This window comes from Acartia tonsa, chromosome 4 (assembly GCF_053477335.1).
Source record: "Acartia tonsa isolate MP-2025a chromosome 4, ASM5347733v1, whole genome shotgun sequence".
NCBI classification, from domain to species: Eukaryota; Metazoa; Arthropoda; class Copepoda; order Calanoida; family Acartiidae; genus Acartia; species Acartia tonsa.
Genome location: NC_137263.1, coordinates 31027764 through 31053684, shown reverse-complemented (window position 1 = coordinate 31053684; position 25921 = coordinate 31027764). Strand labels below are relative to the sequence as shown.

Below are 25921 nucleotides of genomic sequence, written 5' to 3'. Positions count from 1 at the left end.
AAATCTAATCATCTAAAAACTCCTTTTAACCGCAGCCACCCCCCCCCCCCCCATAAAAGTCTGGTAAAAAACTTTTAAGTTCTCAGATTTAAAACTTAAATTACAAATGTTGTTAATTAAACTGCTTGTAATATTGATTAGCAAACAAATGGCTCATGCAAGGAAGATATTGAATGACAATGAAATATTTCCTCCGGCTATCTTACTATCCTTCCATTATCATTAAACTTCTAGATTTTGACCATGTTGATAAATTGAAAATATTATTTTTTCATTGATAAAAAAGGGACCTAAAAATTATACAAATATAACTTTACAAAAAGGGTTAAAAAATAAAAATAATAAACAAAAAGATGACGCTTTTCACTCAGGAAGTGATCTTTTTTGCTAAAATAACATTGTAATAAATAGCGCCTGTTTATATACCTTTTGCTATTATTTCACGCGCCTAAGAGTGCAGAAGAAGGCAGCCATCCCTTTCCCCAACAACTAGAGGACGTATTATCAATATACGCAAAAATAGCAGTTTTCTTTAACTTAGAAAGTAGAACTTATATTTAAAGCAACACCAAGTTTATTTTGTTATGGTATAAAGATAAATTCGGTTAAACTGGATAAATTCGGGGACCAGAAACCAAATTTTGACCCCTGCGAAAAAAAACAGTAGAAAATGGCATTCTAGAATATTTTAGAACTAGGGCTGATTTTGTTTTAAAATATTTAAGAAGTTCATTCGAGGCCGAATTTACCGCACTTTCACCGAAAGTACCCCGAAAATATATTGTGGCACAATTTACATCTTTGCAATTATGCAAGTCAAGTGGTACTAAAAAGGACCTGTTTTTCAGTTGCAGTCAATTCTGCCTTTGTGCAAATCTAAATTTGAAATGCTTCTCTTTTCTAACTACTTGTCATTTACTTGCAATACTGGCATAAATTTTGGGTAGCAGGGCTACTTTATAATCAGGGCATATCCGTACTTTCTAGTTGATTTGTACTTACTGTTTTAGAGGATTTAAAAAAATGTAATATGTTTTAATTGAGCTCAAATAACATATTTAATGATACATGACAATACAAGTCCAAACACTATTATTGCATGACATTTGACTGTTCTTTTTTACGTAGCAAGGCTTGTTAAAGCTAGACTGCTTATGGTAAAAAAAACTTGTGAAGCTAACAGGTGAATGGCAGGAATAATCTCTTTTATTCATTATATATTGACGAAATAAGTAGAGCTTGCGTGTATGGGACATGTGTTTCCTTGTTTATTCCACAATTTTCCCGTGTCTTGAATACAAATGAAAGTTTTTGAAGTAACTTTTTTAACAAGACAAAAATGCATTGTTTAAACTGCATTTTAAAAAGATGCAATTGAACTATTCTGCACATTAATTCTTATTTGTCATTTAATAGAAAATGATTTAACGACATCTGAACTTACTTCAATAGGTATTAAAGAATAAAAGAAAGCAATATTGTACTAAGTACTTAAGTAAAAGCTTAAAATATCAGAAATTGCTGCTTGTGAAATAGAGATAATAATGGAAAAAGAAAAATCATTTGTAATGATGTCAACTTCGATTACCGAATTAAGCCCCCACCTCCCCTCCCTAGTTCTTACCACAAGATAATCATGATTATCTAAAAATAATTAGGGCATTATTTTGGTAGCATGAAAGGGAGGGGGGAGGTGGATATAGGGCAATAGGTTGACTTGCAGAGATATTTCATTTATTACTATTAATATTTGTCTTTAAATCTAAAAACCTATACCTAGCTTCCTACATCTTAATCATAAGTTTTAAAGTAGATAAGAAACATAGGTATTATGTAAAGTAAGGTTTTTTGTTCATTAGAATCTCTCTAATAACTTAACCGACCTTTTAGAAAATACTGCATAATATTACTGCTAAAATGTTAAAAATATTAATCCTAAAAAAATAGGATTCTTTATGAGTTTATGGTATCGGTTCTCAAGACTCAGAAACGTTATGAAATTTCCCACAAAGACATTTAAATTCAAACAAAAGTCTTTATTGTTGTAAGAAAATGAACAAGCACACATTATTATAATGAAAGTGGTGTAAGAAACTGGTAATGAAGGAATCCATCAGATTATCTACATGACATATCTACATGATGTATGAATGAATAAGTACGCTCATATCAAGTACCACCACAAGTATGTGAGAGTGCCTACCTATAGGCCTACTACTATAAGCCTGGGCCTATACATATGTGTGCACTCATTACTATAGGCCATAGGGGAAAGTTTTCAATAGATAGGAATATGTTTGATAATAATTTTAACAATTGACTTTATAATTTTAAATTTAGACTGTTTACTAAATTTCAAAGAAACTTAAAATCGTTTGAAAAAAAAGCAAAAAAAGCACATATAAATATAATTTATATTTATTAAATAATAAAATTATGATTTATTTGCATTATAACATTAACATTATTATGGTTTATTTGCAAAAACAAAAATTATCTTTAGAAAGCTGGAAATTTAAAAAAATTAACGGCGCACCCACCCAAACCCAATATCCTTGCATGGGCAGACAACCAGTAGTAGTAACTGCATTTAAATATATACAGCAGCAATATCATGACAAAGTGTCACAACCAACCGGCAAAATAGGAAATTATAATAAAAAGTGCAACCTACCTATGGCTGTGCACCACCTTTGGGTACGGAAGCAATGCTTCCCAAGCATTTTGTCACAACAAATTATATAATTTCCACTAAGTTTTCACATAATCTTAAGATTTTAATATTTGTTTAATCAGATAAACAAATATATTTATGTTTAAATAAACAGTTCATCACTGATATATACACTCAGTATCTGTATCAAAGTTCAGTGTCATACTAAAGTCTAAAGGAGAGAGGTAACAAGGTGTATTAGAAGTAGTAGGTAACGCTATAGAGGAGGGGAGGTGGGGGTTACCGGGATCTACAATACCATTTTCTACCTGCCAAGTAGTGGTACTTCCCCTCTGTGTCATCCACCCTCTCCCCCCAATACTTATACCACCTCTCCTTTAAATAACTCAACTCACCTGGCAAATATATAAATATACATTATACATACACCACTGCCTTAAAATAATATCCCACCTCCCCCCCACTCCGTACTAACCTTCCCCCGTCTGTCCTGATCACTCTCCAGTTCCCCTGTCCCGGTTATAATATCCCCCAAAAAATCCTTGCCCAATGATAGTAACACTAACAGGTTGCATTATAAAATAAAAAATCTCACAGGTCAAAAATAATGGTTTTCTAAACACAAAGGCCGAGAGTTAGGCTTTAAAAGTAAGGGGGAAACATAGAAACTATGTAGATAATGTTATATGAGGGTTTATATTTCTGCTGCGGGCCAAGTTCATTTCTATTTTAGATGCCCATCTATCAACCATAATGGTCATCACACATATATAATCAAAGTGACCAAAAGAAAGTTGCAAACTTCAAAACAATCGTTTTATACTTCAATGAAAAGAACACAATTATCTAAATCCATGCTACTAAGCTAAATAAAAAAATAATCTTAGATTTCTCCATATAGGATTCTCCTTGTAATATTTCAGCGTATTCCTTCAAATTTATTATATTGAGTCCTGAATCCACCACCTTTATTTTTTAAATACATTGAAAATAAGGGGAGGGTTAGTTTATCAATTGATTATTACTTTTGGGCAGGTTAGGTTAGGTTATACTGAATACAGGGTAGCTAGCCCCGCAGGATCGGGGCCTGGCCGCACTCAGGTGTAAGGCAAAGGGATACTACATCCCCCTTATTTAAGATTTATTTCAAAATAACAGGGGGGGGGGGGGGGGGGGGGGTTCAACAGACACTTTTAGGTAAAGCAATAACATTTTAAACAACTTTGACAAATAATCTTTGAAAAATATCAGTCAATCTTTGTTTCCGTAAAATATTGTTAAATGTCAAAAATTACATCTTTTAATTAAAATCTATAATTGTAAATCAGTATTTAAAGAATCAAATTAAAGCAATATTTGGTTTCAGATATTTTCTTGAAAGATTTAAATGAATTTTATTCATTCTCTCATTCATTAAAAATTCTTATTTTTATACATGAAAAGATTAATGAAGTATTAAAAGCATAACCTCGGATACTGTTAAAACTTTAAGATTTATTTTTGTTTCCATTTTATTCTTATTTACTTGCATTATCAAATTCAAATCAAATCAAATCTGAATATTCAAACAACAAAAAATTGTAGGTAAAATAAGAAGAAATTGAATAATTACAAATTTAACATCCAATATTAGTGTTGCGAAGAATATTAAGAAGAAAGCTATTGAAGATAGATGAACTGAAATCTTAAAAATCCTATCTGAATGAAAAAATAAGTAGCTTCGCTTTGAAATAAATTGATTAATACATTTTTTATTGTTCTGATTTTAAGCTATAACAAGAAATTTTTTTTGCGGGGACGAATATGAACTCGTTAGAAAACGAAAGGAAATTGAGAAGAAAATTAGAAAAAGGAAAAATATTGTTATAGGAGACAAAACTTGCAGGGGAGGGAGGGGACGGTGGGCTGTTTATTACACTAATCCCCAAAGTTTTATAACAACGTTTTCTTATTTTTTATCTTAAAAACTTAGGAGACAATTGTAATGAATTTTGATTGGTTGGTTTATTAATCTAGGTGTCTAAACGTTTTAACCACGAATTATAATCTAGTTTATGTATCATTAATAGGGATGTACGTACATCAATTTATCGGCCATTGTCTTATCCCTTTAGATTCATGAATAAGAATACACAAGTGAATTACCAACTGACAAGTCAAGCAGACTTTACAAACTTGAAGAATTGCATAGAATTTTGAGTGTTATTTTTCTGGAAAGGTAAGGTAGTCAAAACAATCTGATGACTCACAACTCACCCCTAACATATTTTGAAAGGGTTAAAAAACAAAATGTAAAGTTCGTTAAAAATAAACAAGAATTCTCCTGAATAGAACAAGCCCGATAAAAAAATCTTTAAGATTCTTTAATTTAGTATTTTACGATGAAATAAAACACCACAATCTTTTTAAAAAGTAAGTTCAGCTAAAAAAGCTTTTTCTTAAAATAATAACAAACAAAACGGTCTAGTTGTTTTCGAGATTATACTCGACATGCATATTGCATAAATACCTATTAACAAACACGCACACCTAAAAACTTTTAACATAACAACACCAGTTTTTCTTTCATAATATTATTTAATTTTTGTTTGTTTTTACCACATTCTTAGTTGGAATTATGAATCATATTTAGTAATTTGTATGACACCAAAATCCCTGATTAAATCTTTATATTTTTGCACTGTTTTTTTCATTAGTTTTGTAATTTTTTGTTTGGTTGGTTTTCTTTTTGAATAGTTTGACTTCCAGCTTGTTGTATTTCTTTGTCTGTTAACATTTAGCAAAATAATTTATAAAATTTTTAAATAAAGATCATGCAAGTAACTATACTAGTTAACCACTAATAAATATTTTTTTGTAAAAGGCATTTAGTTTTTGGGCAAATAATACTTGTAAAATTTTGCACATACCTTTAATAAGAATACTAGTCCCAATACTAGAAATCTTGCAATAAGAGGTTTCGTGATTATTTTAGTTAATGTTAAATTATTTTACTAAATTCCTGGCAATCTATTCCAATTCTACTAAATATGTTTTTCACTTTCAGTTTTTCTTATTCTATTTTTCCTCATTTGTCAAAATCTGTATTGGTGCAAAAAAACATTCGTTTCATATCTGAAAATTGTTAGGTATGAACATAAGATAAGATAATATATTGTAGTATAGAGCATAATAAATTTATACTAATAGTATAAAATAAAACAGTTAGCTTTTTTATGTCTGAAGGTATAAATCTTGAAATTAGGTGGTTCGAATAATTTATAACTTTTAAGGAAAATTTATAACTGTCTTAGGATGGTTTTAGGCTATTTTCCTCATATCACGGGTCTTGACCTAAAGGCTTGTACTTAACAAATCAGATGACAATCCGCATCTAAATCCGTTTAGGATTTATCCGCCAGGATTAAAAGTCCTAAATAAATGTCAATTTGGATTTTTGGCTCGGATTCAACAGGAATCCGATCCATTAAGGTGCTTTCCGCAATTTGCTAAACTTAAATTATCAGAATTTGTGAAAAAGAATCGGTTTGTCATACCTTGTCCAATACATTAACCTTTAACTGATTCATTATCATTGAACTACACAGTTCTTAATCATTTTATATTTTATGTATTCGATTTAGGCATTTTTCTAAAACAAATAAAAATAATTGTGATTAAACCCGGGCCTTCGCCCTCCCAATGGGCAACATAACAGGAATTAATCCTATCATTTTTACTTTTTATTTTCAGCGGAAATCTGTTTATAATACGATTCAATAAACTATTAAACATAGATGATAAATATTTTTTTGTAGTTTTGTTAGGAATACGACATTTGGAGTGTTCTACATTTAGTTAATATTTGAAAATCGATATAAAAATTTCTTTTATCCAATTTGAAGCACATTTTTTTAGGCGTAGCCGCTAGAGTATAAGGCATTTAATTCATTAAAAACGCATACACAAAATCACTTTGAATTGTTGGTTCTCAAAGGTGAACAGTAAAATTCACAAATTGTTTTTATTTGGTAAGAAGTCTAAAAACAGCAGAACACAAACAATTTCGTGTACAAAGCCAAGTAAAAATGAGTTATAATTAAAAATAGTTCCTTTATGGGAATTGTAAATAGTCCTGTTGTTAAAAACATTTCTTTAATGATAATAGGGATTCCAAAAGATATTATCAAACTTACAAAGGTTAGGTAATTTAATCAAAAAAATTTAATTTTCTATAAATATTGAAATAATGACATAAAATTAATCCAAGTTGTTTGCATTTATTGGGCAGGAGAGGGCTTTCTTGTACTTGTGGTTTTAGAAGCTGCAACCCCCCCAAAAATGGTAGTTCATGCTCAAAGTCGCTGACTATGAGATATTAGCATAACTTTATATATGATTTTCGCGGATTTTTGGGTAAAAGCCTCCAGATTCCTGAACCTGTAGGCTTACAACTTTCTGCCAGTGACTATGAAATGCTAATCTTATTTTATGTTTTACACAAGAGTCACAGTGGGATCTTTTGAAAAAAATCGGGACATCCAAAAAATGTAAAATCGACTTTTATCTATCCTAGGACCTAATAATGGCTGTAAGTAGACAGCTAGAAAAGAAATTTTTAAAAAATATTAATTTTTGGCGGGTTTATGCCATTTTAAAAAAGGTAGTGAAAAATTTCTTTTAAGTTTTGATGATTTTCCAGATTTTTTTACACAATTTTTTCAAAGCAACAAAAAATACATTTATGTTCATCTTAAGAAAAAAAAATTTATTGAGGTACTTTTCAGATACCTGTACCAATGTCTAATTAAAGAAAAAATTTAAAAAAATATTTTTTTGGTGGTGTAAATTGACATTTTGTGAGAAAATTTTACCAAAAATATTAAGATTTTTAACCCCAAAAAATCAGTTTTCTCCATTTTACCCAAAAACGGACAGGAGTCCCCGGGTTTTGCAATAATAATATCAATATACAACATGTATTGTGTATAAAACAGTTTTCACAACCTGGGGCCTCTTGTCCGTTTTTGAGTAATTGAGCATTTTACATTGCATGGTTTGAACAATTTCGTTCTTGTTAATTTCAAATTTTCCCCCGTTAGAGGGGGAAGGAGTCATTTTAGAGCCCAAAGTCATCTCTGCAATATTTTCAAACTTTTTAAGGCGGATCTTTCTTGACTTATGCAACATTTGCCTCTGGCGAACCGTTTCGCCGTTATTTGCCGCCGTTGGCGTGATTTTTAACGATTTTCGCCGTTCTCGCGGTTTTAATGGACATTTAAGGGATAAAGGAGTCGTTAAATAAAGATGACTTAAAAATACTTTTATTTTAGCAATCAAATTTGCTAAATTTGATGTGTTCTAAAAAAAATTTGTAGTTCTAACTGGTTTTGGTCCAGCAGAAATTCAAATTTGGAGATTAATTTTAATATTGCAAAAACATTATATACGCATCAGAGAGAGAAATATACGTTTGAGAGAGAATATAATTTAAGTAATTATGCTTATATTCTTATACAAACTTAAAATGAAGATAGCTAGACCTAGAATAAAGGTATTAACACAAAATCAAAAGTGTTTTGAAAATTATGTTATTGTTGTTTATATCTGTAAAAAAAATATTTGAAAACATGCCTTATAAGTGTCCTATTTTACTTATACTGGACCTACCTAAAAATGCCGGGACTCGAAATGGGTGCACCTGACGCTATATTCTTGTTCACAAACATTGTTTGCATTGAAGAAATATTTACATAGACGTTGATTTTGTTAAAATATTCCTATCCTAACTAAAGTTATGAAGTTTTATAGATTTTTTAAAAATAGGGTAGCTTCGCTCCTCTAAAACAGCAAGAGTTACTTACCAAATGCACATTAGAAGTTAACAAAGGCAAAATTTAAGTTATTTCCGAGTTAAAGCAACAGAAATTACATCATTTCTTCAAATACAAGCTTATTTATTGAAGTTTACTTTTGTCTACTCGAAATGTCCCGTTTTTTGGCAAAAGATCGCACTGTGAGAGTGATTTATAGTCTTATTTCCAATTGTTCTTTAAAAAAAAAACCAAAAACATCACAAAACCTTCTTGAATGATGATTAGGATGAGATCCTAAATCCCTTCGCTTTTTTTATTTTAGAAGCAAAAGCTACCAAAACTTTATTACAGATCATTCCAATTAATCGCAGGTCTGTCATTAGTTTCCCGATGACCCCGCTAATATAAAACATCATACCAACCATTTTTCTGAAATGAATATATAAAACTACAAATACAATGACAAAATAAATATATTGGCGAACTTTAAGTAAAAAAAAAACAAGTTTTATTAAAATCAGAATTTATTGAAAGCTCTTTACTCAGTCATCACAATCCAGGAATGTACAAAAATAATTATAGATAACAAGATTTATATTTATAGACTGTCCTCAACAAACCAACAGACTAATAGTAATCATTCACCAACCCTCCCCCCCCCCCTCCCAATAAACTTGTTTTTAGTTATAAATACCTTTTAATTATTCTTAAAATTGTAATTTTCTTTGGGGGGTAGAATGAGGTGATTTTATAGTCTGCAGGTCTTTCAAGAATGAGTCCCGAATAATTAAGAAAACCAAACTTTAAAACCTTTTTTACATAAATTCAAAATAATGTAATTTCAGGTTTACTAAAAATTTGTGCTAAGGACGCGACATCTAATGACTGAAAATGGCACTATAATTAATATAACAATTGCATAATGTTTGCATTAGTGTGTGTATGGTGTACTAGGTGATTTAGACTTTATACAATAATAATAAGATTATTAATAAGGCACATAGAGTGAAAGCCAAGGAACTTCTTACCGAAGATCGGTTACAAAAATAAATTATAAACTTTTTATAAAAGTAGGTAATGATTTGCAAATAAATTTCTTTTTAACAAAAACTTTTATCATGAAACAAATCAAAAAAAATTTAGCATACATTGTATACTGATGTGTAAAATTGGTGCATATAAAAAATACATATTAAAAAAAAATAACTAGAATAATCATCCATAATATTAAGCTGCTTAATATAGTAGACATGAAAAATTAATACAATAATAGTATTATAAGCTGCTGATTTTTAAACTCATATTCATTTGGTACATTAAATATTTGAGAACAATAAACTCGTACTAATGCCATGTTGTATTTTGAACACAGTAAACGGACAAAAAAAATCAAACACTCAAAAAAATCACTCAAGGAAACTTAATCCTATTGCAAACACACTCTGGAAGACGACTTTTGTTGTTTTAAGGATTACAATATGTAAATGCCCCACAAAAAAACGAAGTATTTAATAAATATTAACTAAGGTGCAAAAGTGTATAAAAGAAAGTGCAAAAATATAGGTATTACATGAAAAACACATTAAATAAATGCCACAAAATTTAGTTTAGAACAAAACATACTTTGTCCAATTCATGATCTATACTGCTGGCCACAAATTAATTTTTATTAGATAACAAATGTTTAAAAAATGATAAAAAATAAACTCTTTAAAAATATTCAATGTTAAGCTACCATAGAAACAGAATTAATTTCTGAACAATCTTCGTGAATTTTAAGCTTTTGCTGCGAGGATGAATCATGATCAATTGAATCCTCATCTTGCACAGAGGAGAAAACACTTTTAAGTTTCTCCAGAGAAACATTGAGATCAGGCTCCGGGCTTGTGCTGCTGCACACACTCCCCTCCTTGTTGTGAGTGTACACGGACTTGATATTTAGCCTCTTCATCCAGTCACGCAGTGTCCGTGCAGGTATGTTGTGCTTCATGCTGGACCGGTTGATGGACTGGCCCTCCATGATTTCCTTTAGAGCCTGCTGGAGTGTTGACTCAGTGTACTGTTTGTATCTACGCACCGGGGCTGAGTTCAGCAGGCCTGCAAATTTATATGGCGACTGGGGGGACGTTGTTGCATTGTTGGTTGCAAATGAGAAGGAGCCGTGAAACTGTGCTGCTGTGTTAGACTGTTGGTGCTGAAGAGCAGCCAGCTGGCTCAGGTAAGTTGTCTGCATGGCCTGTACTATCTGGGCGTGCTGGGGGTTGGAATACAGCGCTGCGTGCTGCAATAAACTTTCTTGTACGCTGCCTTTGCTGTCATTCTGCAATTGGCTAAGCAAATTTTGTCTATCAGCTGCTAAATTTAAGAGACTTGGGATATCATCATTATCAGTCTCTACTTTTTTAGGTGTACTAACCAATCCTGTGTCCTCTTTGTTAAAGTCTTTGGAAGCATTAATAAGCCAAGCAGCATTAGCGCATCCAAGCAGAGATTTGTTAGACTCGAACTTTAATTCATCATTACTGATTGGGAAAATCTTTGGAGAAACCTCATCAAAATTATGAGTATCTGTTCCTTTGAGGGGTGGCTTCTGATAATCTACAAAGCTCCGTTTACGTTTCTTTGGATTTGGTTCAGACTGCTGGTAGCAATTTCGAGACGATGGTGATGTCGTCAACAGCTGTCTAGAAGTAAGTTGTTTAATGCTCGTATCAGCGGCAGAAATAGCCGTTGGAAACAGCTGGCGTGGCTGCGGTGGGGTAACACTAAGCTCGGAGGGTTGTGGACTGATGGAGGACTGGTGCTGTGCACTCAATTCTGGCACTCCATAGTTATTTACTCTCTTCTCATACAGGCCCTTGATCTGAAGCAAGGCTGCAGCCTCCAGCAAAGCTGGCAGCAAGGGCTGGTCAACTGATATTTCACCTAAAAAATAGGAAATGAAATCTAAAACTTAATGCATAAAACATAATGCAATACCCATCAAAGAATTCTATTTTTCAATCACCCTTTAATGCAAGTAATCCAAAATGTATTGTTGAATTAATTTTCTTTTATCTTAACAATGCACCTTGCAAGAAAGAGGGAGAAAAAATGCTTAGGCAAGAAAATTATGGGAGGGGTGGGGGATAAGAGTTGTAATTTGATCACCTCAATAATTCAGAGTCTAGGCTTTTTCTTCAAGAAAGAATACAAATTTTAAAATCATTCAAAATCAATGCTCGGTAATTTTTTATAATACAGTTTAATTCCATGGAGGTAAATTTCATCTGCAGCAAAATTATTTAACCCCCAAGTTTCAGTCAGTCAAAACTATCAACGAAACAAATTGTGTGCTTCATAATCCTGTAATAAATAAATACGATGTAGATATTGGTTAATTTTGAATTGCAAAAAGTTTAGAAGTTAAATAGTTTTTTTCTACGGATAAAATACCTCTTCCTTGTTTATTATCCATTTGTAATTATTCATAAAAATTACCTGTATACATAAAGTCTATAAGAAGTTTAAGTTCTTTATATCTGATATTTGAAAGGACTAGTGTAGGATGATCAGAAGGATTGCTGGCCAGAATTTTGTCCAGGTACAGGCTGCCTGCAGACAGAACCACTTTATGTGCCAGGATGCTCTAAAAAAAACAGTTTATAATCCCTATCCGTATATAAAAGTAACAGGAAGTCCATCTTGTGTGTCTGTCAGTAGATTACGATCTCGCTAAACGCAGGACCAATATGGTTCTCCTTTACTGTAAAGCTTTTTTTAGGTCCAGGAAAGATTAAAAACTACTGAAGGAGGGTACCCCAAGAGAAATCGCCCCAAGATGAAATAACCCCTTATTATTTTTTTTCTGAAATTTTAAGTGGAAGGTCGACTTCTACCCTCTTCCTTCAGATCCCCCAAGAGGGTTCTAGGGGCGTAGCCTCTAGTATTAAGATACAGCTGCAAATATTTTAACGATTTAAATAAAATTGTAAAACGTTCTAAAATTCAATTATGCATAAAAAAATAGTAGCTGTAAATTTGTACTTGTGGCTAATTTTATTTAATACATTTAGAGTTTTAAAAGAGAAAAAAAGCCCCACCCATTCAGGCAACAATATTATATTATGTATAAACACAGCTCTTCTATTCACAATACACTTGCAACATTTCCGGCAGGGGAAAATATTAACTCACTTTAGGAATATTCATAAACAATATTCTAAGCAGGTTAAAGACTTCCTGTGGCCTATATGTTTAAAATTGTACATAGATATATGTATAGGGTAACAAGTACAATAGGCGAATGCTTCATTAAACTTGAAAGCAAGAGATAATATTGTACAATGTAGGGATTTTCATTAAATTGATTAAATGATTAAAATGAGGATATTTTTCACTGGCAGAATAACAAAATCCTTTTATAAATTATAACGCAAGGTTGGGCAATGAATTTTTTTGCCGTAATGCAGGAAGTGGCCACTGTATTGTATTTAAATTACACCATTTACAGTGTGTCACAAATATATTTGGATTTAAAAAATATTTTTAATTTTCTGGTATTTGGTTAACTAGCAGTAAAATACAGCTCAAAATAAAGTGAGTGTAAGTTTCATAACATCAAATCATCGGAAGTAAAAAGGGTTAAGGGGAGATATTATGTATGGTGGTAACACCTGAAAGTTACAGATTGATGGACAGACCGCAAATATTCAAAATAAAAATAAGCGGGTATAGTCCCATTCGTGGCAACGCTGCTTAAGGGGCGATTCGTCGTATTTTTAAAATTGCTTTTAATAGGTTATTTTAGGTAATTGCCCCGCAGGGTTAGAGCCCCCCCCCCCCTCCCGCAGTGTCTAGAAATAGGAGAAAAGCTACTGTGAAAATACGAAGAATCGCCCCTAAAGAGGCGTTGCCACGAAAGGGACTATACCCGAATAAGCAAATCAAAAGAATCTGTAACCAAAAACTGAATTAATATTATTCAGCTCATTTTTCATGACTTTGAGGGGCAACACATCGTAGAGAATACCAATTTTTATATGCCCCCCAAAGTTTATTTCATATTTATGTATTTTGCGTGTTGGTTATACCTTTTTCCTGAATTAAAATGTCTCAGCTTGTTTTAGAGAACGTTTAAAATAATATTCATGCAATACAAAAATAGAATTAGTTCTCATCTAATGATAATAAAGGGGGGAGGCGGATGTGCCACTTTTTGAAACCAAAACTAAAAGTCAAAGGAACTCAACTAAAAAAAGAGTTAAAGGTCTGAGATTTTGCATGGCAGTTGCTTTACAGGGTTACAATATGGAACAGTGAAGAAACGGCGGCGCAACCGCCGAAAACCGCCGAGAAATTGCAAAAAAAATTTCGGCGGGAAACGGCGGTTTTCGGCGGTTGCGCCGCTGTTTCTTCACAGTTCCATATTGTACCCCTATAAAGCAACTGCCATGCAAAATCTCAGACCTGTAACTCTTTTTTTTAGTTGAGTTCCTTTGTTGACTTTTAGTTTTGGTTTCAAAAAGTGGCACATCCGCCTCCCCCGTTAAAAACAACTAAAAAGAAATAATATTCTTCATTTTCAATAGATTATATCTAATCGAATATTCTAAAATGAGCTTGGTAATTTATGTGTTTAAAATCCTTAAAGTACCTTTGCGAGCACCGAGATCCCATCGGCTATTTTTTTCTATAAATTGAAAATAAGAATATAGTTTGTTTCCGTTTTGTTTGTTACGTATTAAAGGTATAGACACTAAAGGGTTTTGTCCCCCGCAGGGGTAAGGCAGGAAAATAAAAAACTCTTATTTTCAATTTATCTCAAAATAAAGATGAAGGGTGGGATTGATGGGGTTGTTAAATAGATAATTAGTGAGAAAGCACCATATTTGCTGTAATAGATAAAGAACTAGCTAACCTGGCGGTCGCTGGTTGCGAGTGTGACATCTGTGAAGAGCTGTTCCTCCCGGAGCCTGGAAAAGACTGTTGCGATGTTGGCGGGGTGGTTGTTCCATTTCAGGGAGTAATGGTGATCCATCAGCAAACCATTCAACCTGAAAAATAGAATTTTAATTAGAAATTAAGATCATTAAAACTTCCTTCCCTTTAATATCTATTAGGTTATTTTTTAAGGGATTAAAGTAAATTTTGTTATTGAATCACCCTGAAAAGCACAGCAAAAGCATTACATCCCTTTAAAGATACACCTTTTTATAAGAACAGCGGCCTTTTTTTAATGCACACACAAATATTTGTTGTCAAATATAAAAAAAAGGCTGTGTTCATAGCTTTATCAATATATTTATCTAATATTTAATCTTTTTATGCTTGTCTGTCTTTACAATATTATAAATTGACCAGGGCCAAAAAATCTAAACTTGAAGATATAAACAAACAAAAGATATTTCAAAATAGTAGTCCTTATGAAGAATTTTTGAATAATATTGAAAATGCTATATAGTAGTATTCAAAAATCTACTTTATAAATAATTCCTAATTGTATGTCTGTCCGTCTAATCGACCAAAATATCTCGAACACCATAGGTCAGAACGGGTGTTGCTATTTATGGAAGTTTTATAATGATTCTATTATTGTTTAAAGCTATTTTCCAGGGGTGAAGGACACCCCTCAAAGGAAAAAAAGCTTAGACAACAGAAAACAGTTTGAGGAAAGTTTTCTTTACTAATTTCTTTAGGGGGGAGGGAGGGGTATTGCAACTAACACTAGGCTAGATGCGAATCCAATTATTGAATAAATAAAAATAAAAACACTTAAAATTCCCATATCTCACAAATAAGTAATTTTTAAATTCACAAATAATACGCAGGACCTGTTTGGAAGTCAAGGAAATACTGAGGAGGGACTTGTTGAGGGAATAAATAATACAATTACATGGAAATATGGTTCACAGGCTACATACACACAAACACACACAAAGTACAAGGAATGAAGAAGAAGGGGATAATAGGGGTATTTCAAGTCTTTGTGTGTAAATAAAATTTAGAGGGGAATTTTATATGCCATGAACTACATATAATACATAGGGGATATACTTAGGGAGTATCCCAATATGTGATAATGGATTTTTCCCTTCGTTTACCACCCCCCCCCCCCCTTACCTTTTCATAACACAACTTTTGTTAATCTGTGATAACCAAATTCACCCTCCTAAATGTCCACCTATATTAGTTGGTATTGTATAGAACCCTTACCTACCCTCATAAAACGGGTTTAGATTTCTTATCAACACATAAGAGTAAGAGGGGGAAAACAATCTAATATTACCTAAAAGAAAAAGGGGCAAAGATTGGGTTATGGTATGGGGAGGGGGATTTTTTTTACAAAAATAGAAAAAATAGGGGAGGGATTGGTAGGGGGAATATACAACAATCACCTTAGGTCAATTGATTGGAGTTTTAAAATTGGTTAAAATTTGGGTAGGGTGCATTTCTTAGAAAAGCTAAAATAAAATATTCCTGGTCCAAAAATAAGAACACTTTAAAATCTAAATAAATACTGTTTTATTTTTCATTAGGGGGGAATTTATAATTAAAAACATTTTAGGATAATAATTAGCTATTCGTCAAGAAGTTTCAGGGATCTTATACTACACGAAAATCGAAAAACATTGCTTTATGTCATAGGTTTAAATTTGTTTCTTTGGTTTATTGTTTAATTGTTAAAATATTACGGTAGGGAATTACAGAACAAATATTGAACAGGTCCATGAGTATTGAGGCCCCTCTGTAAGTATACAAATATTTGCACAATTTAAAACAAATCCACCTAAGTAAATACAAATATATTGGTCAACATCAACAAGTTGAAATTAGTCAAAGTTAATGCGCGTTTGTTTGCAGCCCAGCTACTCTATAATACAATTGATCGTAATTTTTTTCCAAATATCAAATACACTTTTATGCAGTATTCCTTGTATTCATATTAGCAATTAACGATGAAAATTATGAAATCTTGGTCTTAATTATGAACTAAATCCTTTAAAAGCTAATCATTAGTTGTAATTTTTAAAGGTTGGTTAGTTACTAAAAATGTTACTTTTGCGGGTTATTTACAAGAAAACAAGGATGACAACATCCATAAAAGCGAAGCACTGAAACGGTAGGACAAACGGACATTAACACTTGTATAGTATCTGAACTGAATAATCAGAATTTAAAAGTAAATATAAGAGCCAAAGCAAAATTGTAAGTAAATTTGTTGAAAAGCTGCTTGAAGCAGGATAATGTTTATGGACATACTTAAATTTTTTGACTTGATTATAGAGTTGCTTCGCTCATAATATTGTTCTTTGTTGTCCCAGGAATCAATATACCAAAAATCAGATCAAACGGATAATTAGAACACTTGAAAATTTGTTGTTAAAAAAGGAGAAAAATCAACATGTTTAAAATGGACGTACGAACATTCTGGTAATGATTATAGAGTTGCTACGCTTTCTAAATCGTACCCAACTACTACAGGAATCATCATGCAAAGTTTGAAATCGATAGGACAATTCTAACATGCCTAAATTAACGAACAAAAGCTATCTATCTCGGACGGACGTACGGACGGACGGACCGACCCTAATTATAGAAAAGCTTCGCTTTTAAAAAGTTTTTAAAAGCTTCATTGTTCATTGTCACACATAACACTAAACCAACTAATTTTAGGTAAATTTCATTTAAGCAATAATATTTTTTGTTCTTTTTTTATCATTTAAATCAATTATAGAGTATAAAAGATTTTTAAATAAAAAAAAACTCTGAAAATTGCCTTGAAAAATTATCGCCAAAAGTGCTACTTGTTATATAATTACCTATCGAATCACGTATAATTATTTTTTAGTAATTTGATTGAGATATGACACCATACTAAACTAAAAGGGGTCATCAAAATTATGTATATTGTACATGCAGATTCTAGGGAGGGGGGCACATATGAAACTGACGGGGGGTTACATGTAAGCAAAGGTAAACACTAAAAAGGAGAAGGTAAGAGGCCTCTTGTTTCTACTTCCCCCTCAATTACTCAGAAACTGCTTTCATTTCCCCCACAAAAACTTCCTCACAAGGAAGGGAGAATTGATTCCCCCCCCCTCATTTTCCCTTCTTCCAAAAAAAGGGAGATGAGAGGGGGTAGGACAATATTTGCCTTTTGACTTACTGATTGAAATGGGAAAAAACAAAACGGGGTAGAGTACATGGGATATCGATAAAATTAGAGGGAGAGGGAATCCCCCCCCCCCCTCCCTCACTGCTAAGCTGAAATGAACAAGTGTCCATGCGGGAAATCCATAATTTACTGGAAGCTAGGCAGAAAACTGAATCTACTATAGTCTGACTCTGATGATATTATATATTTAGCTTTTACTTGTCAAAATAATTTTAATTTCCAAGTTGGATAAGACTTGTTATCGCAATACATAATACATTTATGTACAATATTACGCATAATCAAAACTTGTCGAATTAAAATTGATAAGAAAGGAGGGGGAAACATGAAAATAAAATTGAAGACAAAACAAAAATCTAGGTATGGGTTTTGCAAAATTTAGACAATAGACATTTTAATACTTAAAACAAAATAATATAACGTTTTGAGAAAGATTGATAAATTGCAGCAACAATAAAACTTGTGAATGTATTTCGTTTGTCTGTCTGACCGTGCGCCAATAGATGTTTGCTTGTTTATCTGGCTCTGCTTATGAATAAAATTGTACTTGTATATCAATTAAAAAGATATTTGCCCAAAATTAAAAATATTAAATAAGGTTTAAGTATAACTAGAAAAAAGGGATTAATTAAATCCGATGTATAAATAATCCAATAATATATATTATTTTCAGAGGGAAATATTTTTTTAGTAGCGAAGCTACTCTATAATTCACTTTGTCCGTCCGTCAGTCCGTCTGTCCGTAACGCTATGGGGGAAATGGGATTTACTCAGCTCCTATAAAAGATAGAATGCTGAAATTTTTTGACAACATTCCCATCATAAAGGAGCACAATTAAGTATAAAACATCGATAGCAGTAGGACCGCTTTTTAGCAGGTTTTAGGCTATTTTTGTATTTTTCACATTTTTATCCATATCTTCAGTGTTTATGGTACGATTTTCAAATTTTTTTCAGTTATAGATATCTAAATTAAATTTCCAGTCGTTTAAAGAAAACAACTATGACGATCAGACTGCCTTTAAGCAGGTTTTAGGCTATTTTTGTATTTTTTACATTTTTCTCCATATCTTTGGTGTTTATGGTCCGATTTTCAAAATATTTTTAGTAATAGATATCAAAATTAAATTTCCTGTCCTTTAAAGAAAACAACTATGACGGTCAGACTGCCTTTCAGCAGGTTTTAGGCTATTTTTGTATTTTTCACATTTTTCTCCATATCTTTGGTGTTTATGGTACGATTTCCAAAATTTTTCAGTCATAGATATCAAAATTAAATTTCCCCTTGTTTAAAGAAAACAACCATGACGTTCAGACTTCCTTTTTTCAGGTTTTTGGCTATTTTTAAATTTTTTACATTTCCCCCCATATCTTTGGTGTTTTTGGTCCAATATTAAAACTTTTTGGGATATCAGTATCAAAATAATTTTTCCCATTGTTATGAGCATCTTTTATGTAATTTATTTTGACCGTCATCATTATACAAAATATTTTCTCAAATATATCAATTAATAAATACACTTTAAATTTACTTCTACGTATTAACATCCATGATTTTTTTTGTGCTTCGCTACTTATGGATGTTGTCATCCTTGTCTTATATACAAATATTATAAATATGTTTTTATGCGGGTAGATTTAGGATCAACATATGAGAGGCTTTTTCATTTCCCACATTACATAACAACCCATTTTACAGGATAATTTGAGTACGGACAGTATTGCTTAGTTAGGAAAGTACAAAATTCTTGTGAAATTAGATATTATGAATCATATTGTTTATCTTGATTTATTGGATGGTATACAAACACTGATTGGACTATTTTCCATGAAGATATAAAAAAAGACAAGTAAACCAAAAAAGAAACACAGAATCTTTAATACATTTACCAAAATGCAAACTTGGAAAGTATATTTTTTACAGCATTCTGTCTGGTGATGTAATTGAATGGTTGTCTGTGTGTTACTTAAAATCAAACATTGCTGGACTTTTTAGTAAATTTTGTTTTGATTCTTAGCAAATTGTTAATATGTGTAGATAGGGGGGTCATTTTACTTATTTGGTTGAAAGAATTTATTGAAAACTAAGAAAACAAGAATGACAACATCCATAAAAGCGAAGCTCTGAAATGTAAAAACACACGAACATTAAAACTTGTAGATTGTCAGAACTGAATTAGCAGAATATTAATGCATCAGTACAAACAATATTTTAAGAAAATTTGTTGCAAAACTGCATAAATAGATGATACTGTTTAAGGACATACTTACATTTTTGGGACTTGTTTATAGAGATGCTTCGCTTATAACATTGCACCTTGTTGTAATAGGAATCAGTTTTCAAAAAATCAGAAAAATCAGATAATTTTAACATACAAAAATTTGTTGTCAAAAAAATTAAAAATCGACATGTTTAAAATGAACGTAAGGACATTCTGGTATTGTTTATAGAGTTGCTACGCTTTCTTAATTGTACCTAACTACTATAGGAATCATCATGCAAAGTTTGGGGGAGGAGGAAGTAACACTTACAGCTCTGGATTTGCCATGGCAGTTGCTTTAAAGTGGTACAATATGGAACTGTGAAGAAACTGCGGCGGAACCGTCACTCCCGCCGAAAACCGCCGTAATTTTTTTTGCCTTTTCTCGCCAAATTAGACAATTTTAAATCATCTGTGATAAACTTTTTTTCATAAATATTTCCCTTATACTTTCACTTGACACTTGAAATATTTGACACTTTTTTTTAAATATTGAAATGTTTAAAATATTACATCTAATTTGGCGATAAAAGGCAAAATAATTTCGGCGTGAAACGGCGTTTTTTTAGGGAGCGGCGGTTCCGCCGCCGTTTCTTCACAATTCCATAGTATTCTTCTTTAAAACAACTGCCATGCCAAATCTTATTAAAATAACTAGAAATTGACAATTTTTTATGTCAACCCTTAAATTCCTTTTTGTAACCCGGGCACGAGATATACACAAGTGTCTTATTTCAAAGTATTCTTCTTTTACTTATTTTAGACAGCGTAGCTACTTTATGATTTGCTTTGTTCCGAATTGCTTGACAGATGCAATTAGCAAAATTAAATTTTAATAGAATGTAAAACTAAACCTATAATTGGGATATACTGACTTTTTAAAACATATTTTTATTAACTTGGATAATTTCATTACAATTAGGTTAATGGATGGTAATCTCTATATAAATATTTTGAATATTCTATAAATGCGTCTTTTGGCACTTACAGTTAAATGTAAGAATTCTCTAAGAATTTTTTTAAAAAAGGGAGCAAGGTGTTATTGTTAATCTTTTACTTTAGGCTTAATATAAATTATAAGTAAGTGACTTCATAACAATGAAATCATTTTAACATGAAAATCGAAATTAATCAATACAGGTAAAAGTAGAACAATACATATGAATATACACATTTTAATCTAACAGTGTCAATAATATATATTTTGATTTCAGTGTAAATTGAGGAGGTGCATGATTAATTTATAAAGTAAGCATATAATAGAGGGGGGGGGGGGGAGTCCCTTTCAGTGTAGAAATATGTATCATAATAGGGGAGGAAGTGGGGAGTTACTCCTGATTCCCTCATGTAATCCTCTTCATCCCTTGAAGTAATATAAGTAGTGGAAGCAGCAACAAGTTCACTATGGTGGAAATTCTGCTTTCCAATTGGTCAGGTGAAAGTCACATGACACTAATTCAGATTTCTCATTGGCTTGTCAACGCAACAACCTGTAGACTTTGGCAAACAGAGAGGGGGAGAGTTGGGGGATATATGAAGAGTAAGGGAGTCCCCCATGTAATATAATTCCACCTGCACTATACTTTATTATCGACTTAAGTATTTAATACAAATACATAAATATAGTAAATGAAATAAAACTAACCTCTTTTATCTAGCCAATGCAATATCAGAACACAATCACAAACGTTACACTGATTTTTTTACTACAGCTGATATTTTTAGGAGCTTCAGTTTTTGTTTTTCCAACAACTACAGTCCAGGCCGGTGGAAAAGTGGCGACTGAACAGGGATCTCACATGAAATTTTTTTTTTACACGACTTTTTTTTAAAAAAGGGAAGGGGGGGAAGAAAAAGGGGGAAAAGGGGAATTAAAAAGGGAAGGGGGTAAGGCAAGAAAATTTTAAAAATACACGACTTTTTGGCAAAAGTCGTGTAAAAAACACGACCTTGTGATCACTGCGACTGAAAAAAGTCTTCTCTCTGAGTCTCTCTCTTCTTGCTACAGATGGATGGAGTGGGTTTGCTAAAAGGAGAAGTGAACTACTGTGTAAAGAATGAGTAGTTGAATAAGAAGTGCGTGTAGCCTGTGACGGCGAAGGAGGAGGTGGAGGGGGTGGTGGGGTTTGTTGTACTCGTCTACAGATTCCCCCTCCTCATTATTGTTCACTCCACCTCAAGTTATTTAACTTTTCTTCCTTATTATTCGCCGTCACGTCTCCTTTTCTTCAGCCTTTAAAGTTGGCAGTTTTTGGTGTTTCAAACTTCCCTTAAAATATTACAACTCACAATTACAAAAAATGCAACGAAATAGAAAAAAGATTTGCAATTGTTAAAATAACAAGGATGGAAACTTCCACAAGCAGCAAAAGACCTAGGATAAAAAACAACCGTATTTAAAATTAATGAAAAATTGATCAAATTTCCCAGTAGGAAATACAATTATCTACACATAGCGTTATGGTAAATATAGTCAAACGAATAAAAGTAGCCTATGGAGTGGATCCTCAACGTTTAACGTAATGTTACAGAAATTTAATTTTTCTACCTCAAATTGTAGTCCAGTATTGAAAATTCATGTCAATTAAAGCGTTGCCTACAAACGGACGAATTAAGTGAATTAAAGAATAGATACTCATTTGAATGAAGAAACTTCCAAATCATTCAAGCTTTCTTTACCTTACTTTTCTCATATAAATTCTATGTCCTAAACAGCATTGCTAAATACCAACCGACTGAAGGACAAAATTGTAAGTCAAATATCATTTGCTAATTGGTATCAGTTGATTTCATTAAAAAAATTTCTTAAAAAATAGAATATCTTTGAAGCTAAAAAATTAGCACACAGCAATTTCATATTAAATTGGAACTCTTAATAGTTTCTATACTTTCAAACCCTGATTTAATACAGCTTACCTAATAATTCTAAATAGTTAATATATGATAAATAGATTCTTCTCCACTTTCGTTTGATTTTGATAAAATCCTGAAAACCTCAATAGAAACAATTAGATTTTAGAGTTGATATCCTTTTTTAAATATTCATTAAGCAAAGTATAAACAAGGATGACAACATCCATAAGTAGCGAAGCATAAACAATTAAATAAGAATTTAGATATTAGTTGACAAAAGCATGCATATTAGGAAAAAATCACGAAACCTTTTCAACATTGTTAATTACTTAATATTTATTTATATTTCAGTACTATGACTAACAGACTGACGGTCAAAGTATATTACATACTGGATGCTCAGAACAACGGGAAATTTAATTTTGATATTTTTAACTACAAAAATTAAAAAAAACGGACCATAAACACCAAAGATATGAAGAAAAATATGAAAAATAGCCAAAAACCTGCAAAAAGGCAGTCTGACCGCCATTGATGTGTTCTTGAAACGAAAGGAAATTTAATTTTGATATCTATAACTGAAAAACTTTGGAAATTGGGCAATAAACACCAAAGGTATGGAGAAAAATGTGAAAAATAAAAAATAGCCTAAAACCTGCTTAAAGGCAGTCTGACCGTCATAGTTGTTTCTTGAAACGACAGGAAATTTAATTTTGATTCTATAACTGAAAAAATTTTGGAAATCGGACCATAAACACCAAAGACATGGAGAAAAATGTGAAAAATACAAAAATAGCCTAAAACCTGCTAAAAAGCGGTCCTATCGACATTGATGTTTTATAGTTAATTGTGCTCCTTGATAATGGAAATGTTGTCAAAAAATTTCAGCTTTTTATCTTTTATAGGAGCCGAGAAAATCACGTTTCCCCCAAACTAAGACGGACAGACGGACATTTCAAATTATAGAGTAGCTTCGCTACTAAAAAGGACTTTTAAAAGAGAGACCATGAATGTGGAAAATCTTCGCTTTCAATAAGGACAGAAGAAATATTACAATATTCAACAGATATATAATGTTAGAGGAGAAAAATTGTTTAAATATTTAGGTATCTTTTTTAAGAACAATTGAAAATTTACTTTTTATTCAACGAATTAAAGGTAAAAATATTTAAAAGAAAAATTGTATCATTAGAATTAACAGATATACCTATTTTTACAGCAAAATGCTCTTAAAATATCATTAAGTAGAAGCAAGTTAGTTAGATATTATGAGTGCATTTACTTTGAAACTATAAAACTGCAAATCTTGCAAAAAATAAGTTTTACAATTGCGAGGTATAGCTGAGTGCGGAGGGCTCTATAACGTGTCGTAATCAGTTGATTGTTGATTACAAAGTAATTCTATGAATACCCCTTTCCAACTATTGTTGTGTCATCTTAGCCACAGAGGAGACTTAACTCTTTGATTTTATAAAGTAGTCTTAAATCATAATACAAGTTACTGAGATATCTATCCTTAAAAAAATCTTCAAAATTTAGGTACTTTAGTGGAGTTTTCTAAAAGTCTAACAAAATAATAATTAAAAGTCTAAGGAGAAAAACATAACACTAATTTTTAATCTACTGTCCCGTCCCCGCATTCAAAATATTACTAAAGGCTGAAAACTTGTATATATGTATTTTGTATTGTATATCCTTTCTATTAACAAATAATATATTTGATTTCTGTGTTATTTTCTGTAAAATTATTGAAGCAAAAAGTTGCAACTCATAGGAACAATGAATTAAGGCAAGGCCCAGAAATCCTAGAGCCTGGTGGTATATTCCTTTACCAAGATCTGACACGATGGTCTTCTAAATGAATAAAGTTAGGGAGAATGCATTCACAAACCACAGCCCTGTTGCATTTTTAGTGCAGTATTATCCTACTATATAAAGTAATAAGTTTTATTTTTGTTGAAGCTAAAGATCACAAATTTTTTTTATTTTTCAGGGAAACTTTATAATGGATGTCTCGGGGTAGTTTTAGACTATTTTTCTTACCTCCCCTATAGGATAGGGAAGAAGCAACTAGTCTTTGTCTGTAGCGAAGGATCTCGCAATCCGATATGGTTCTCTGTTACAAGGTAGCTTCTCATATGTCCTAGGAAGGTTAATAACTATTTTGGGAGAGGGTGCCACCACACTCCCCTTGACAAAAACTGTCCCAACCCTTTTTTCCTTTTTCTTTTTAAAACTACGATTGGAAGTAGAGGATTAACTCCCCCCCCCCCCTCAAGTGCCGCTAGAGGCCTCTAGGGCGCGTAGCTGCCAGTGTTGGTTAAAGCAACAACAAAATCTCTTTCATTAAGTTTTTTCCATCCTTCAGCTTTCATGGGCCATGAGACCAAAGTGATGCATTATACACACAAACACACAATTATTGTGGAAAATATTTTGTTTTTGTGTAGACATGAGAAGATGTTGTCAAAAAGATTTAAACATAGGGCCAGATATGCGGATCATAGTTGATGGCAACACATTAAAAAAAGAAGAATTTTGACAATTCAAACATCCTAAATTGAGCCCAATAAATGTGATTTTTTACTTTCAGAAAAATAATTATACAATTAAGTATAAAATTAAAAGCTGGAACTATCCCTTTGTTGAATTTTAGGGATTAAGAAATAAAATACTTTTGAGATTTTAGAATACATTTTTTAAAGATAAATTATATAAAACAAAAATGTCACCACCCTTCATTCCTGAAGATGACTGCAGGATGTTGAATAATAAAGCTTAGTCACTTTACATTAAGAAAAAGGCTTTTGAATCAAGTCTGATGCACGAAGGAAGGCATTTTTCAAGCTTTCTGAGTATTTTTTGTTCTTGGTTATTTCAGATATTTTTTTATAGCGTTGCTTTTTAAGTCGTTTTTAGCTTTTTTAAAACTCAAGCTGTCAGTCGATTAATCCTTTTTAGTTGTCAAAAAAAGAGACCTTCCTTCATATTTTTAACTTGGTCCAGGCTTTGTATGGTACAGCATTGCATAACAATTTATTTTTAACTAATGCGATTCCCCATAATTTTATTTAAATACTTACTTAATACTTTAAAACCAAAAACTAGTTAGAATTACCTTCAAAATGTTGCAATGAAAAGATCTGTGTTATTCAAACATTCTTTGCCCATACTGTATATA

The 25921-nt window shown here is 31.9% G+C and overlaps 2 protein-coding genes across 6 annotated transcripts in view; both read right to left on the bottom strand.

The window, feature by feature from the left end:
• Window positions 1–2879, bottom strand: part of LOC145316771 (protein crumbs-like) — a 68975-nt gene extending 66096 nt beyond the window's left edge. For 2 of the 3 annotated variants that reach the window (XR_013878685.1, XM_080157498.1), the window contains exon 1: window positions 2675–2878. Coding sequence is in view for 2 of the 3 variants with exons in the window: in XM_080157498.1 (XP_080013624.1) it covers window positions 2675–2723 (49 nt within the window). In the remaining variant the exon portion in view is untranslated. Of the gene's footprint in view, window positions 1–2674 lie in introns of all 3 variants that reach the window. The other variant, XM_080157497.1, reaches the window with a different exon arrangement.
• A 6096-nt stretch (window positions 2880–8975) lies between these two features.
• On the bottom strand, window positions 8976–25920 carry LOC145316766 (uncharacterized). Of its 3 annotated transcripts, none has more exons than XM_080157492.1 (4): window positions 25859–25920; window positions 14369–14504; window positions 11950–12097; window positions 8976–11394 (listed from the first exon to the last, which is right to left on the bottom strand). In XM_080157492.1, exons 2-4 carry the CDS (start codon window positions 14486–14488, stop codon window positions 10196–10198), a joined length of 1467 nt encoding a protein of 488 aa, XP_080013618.1. In that variant the 5' UTR covers window positions 14489–14504; window positions 25859–25920; the 3' UTR covers window positions 8976–10195. The 3 variants fall into 3 exon arrangements, with proteins under 3 accessions (XP_080013618.1, XP_080013617.1, XP_080013619.1); XM_080157491.1 differs by lacking the exon at window positions 25859–25920 and adding an exon at window positions 21533–21677; XM_080157493.1 differs by lacking the exon at window positions 25859–25920 and adding an exon at window positions 17271–17486.
• Window position 25921: the final 1 nt, after the last annotated feature.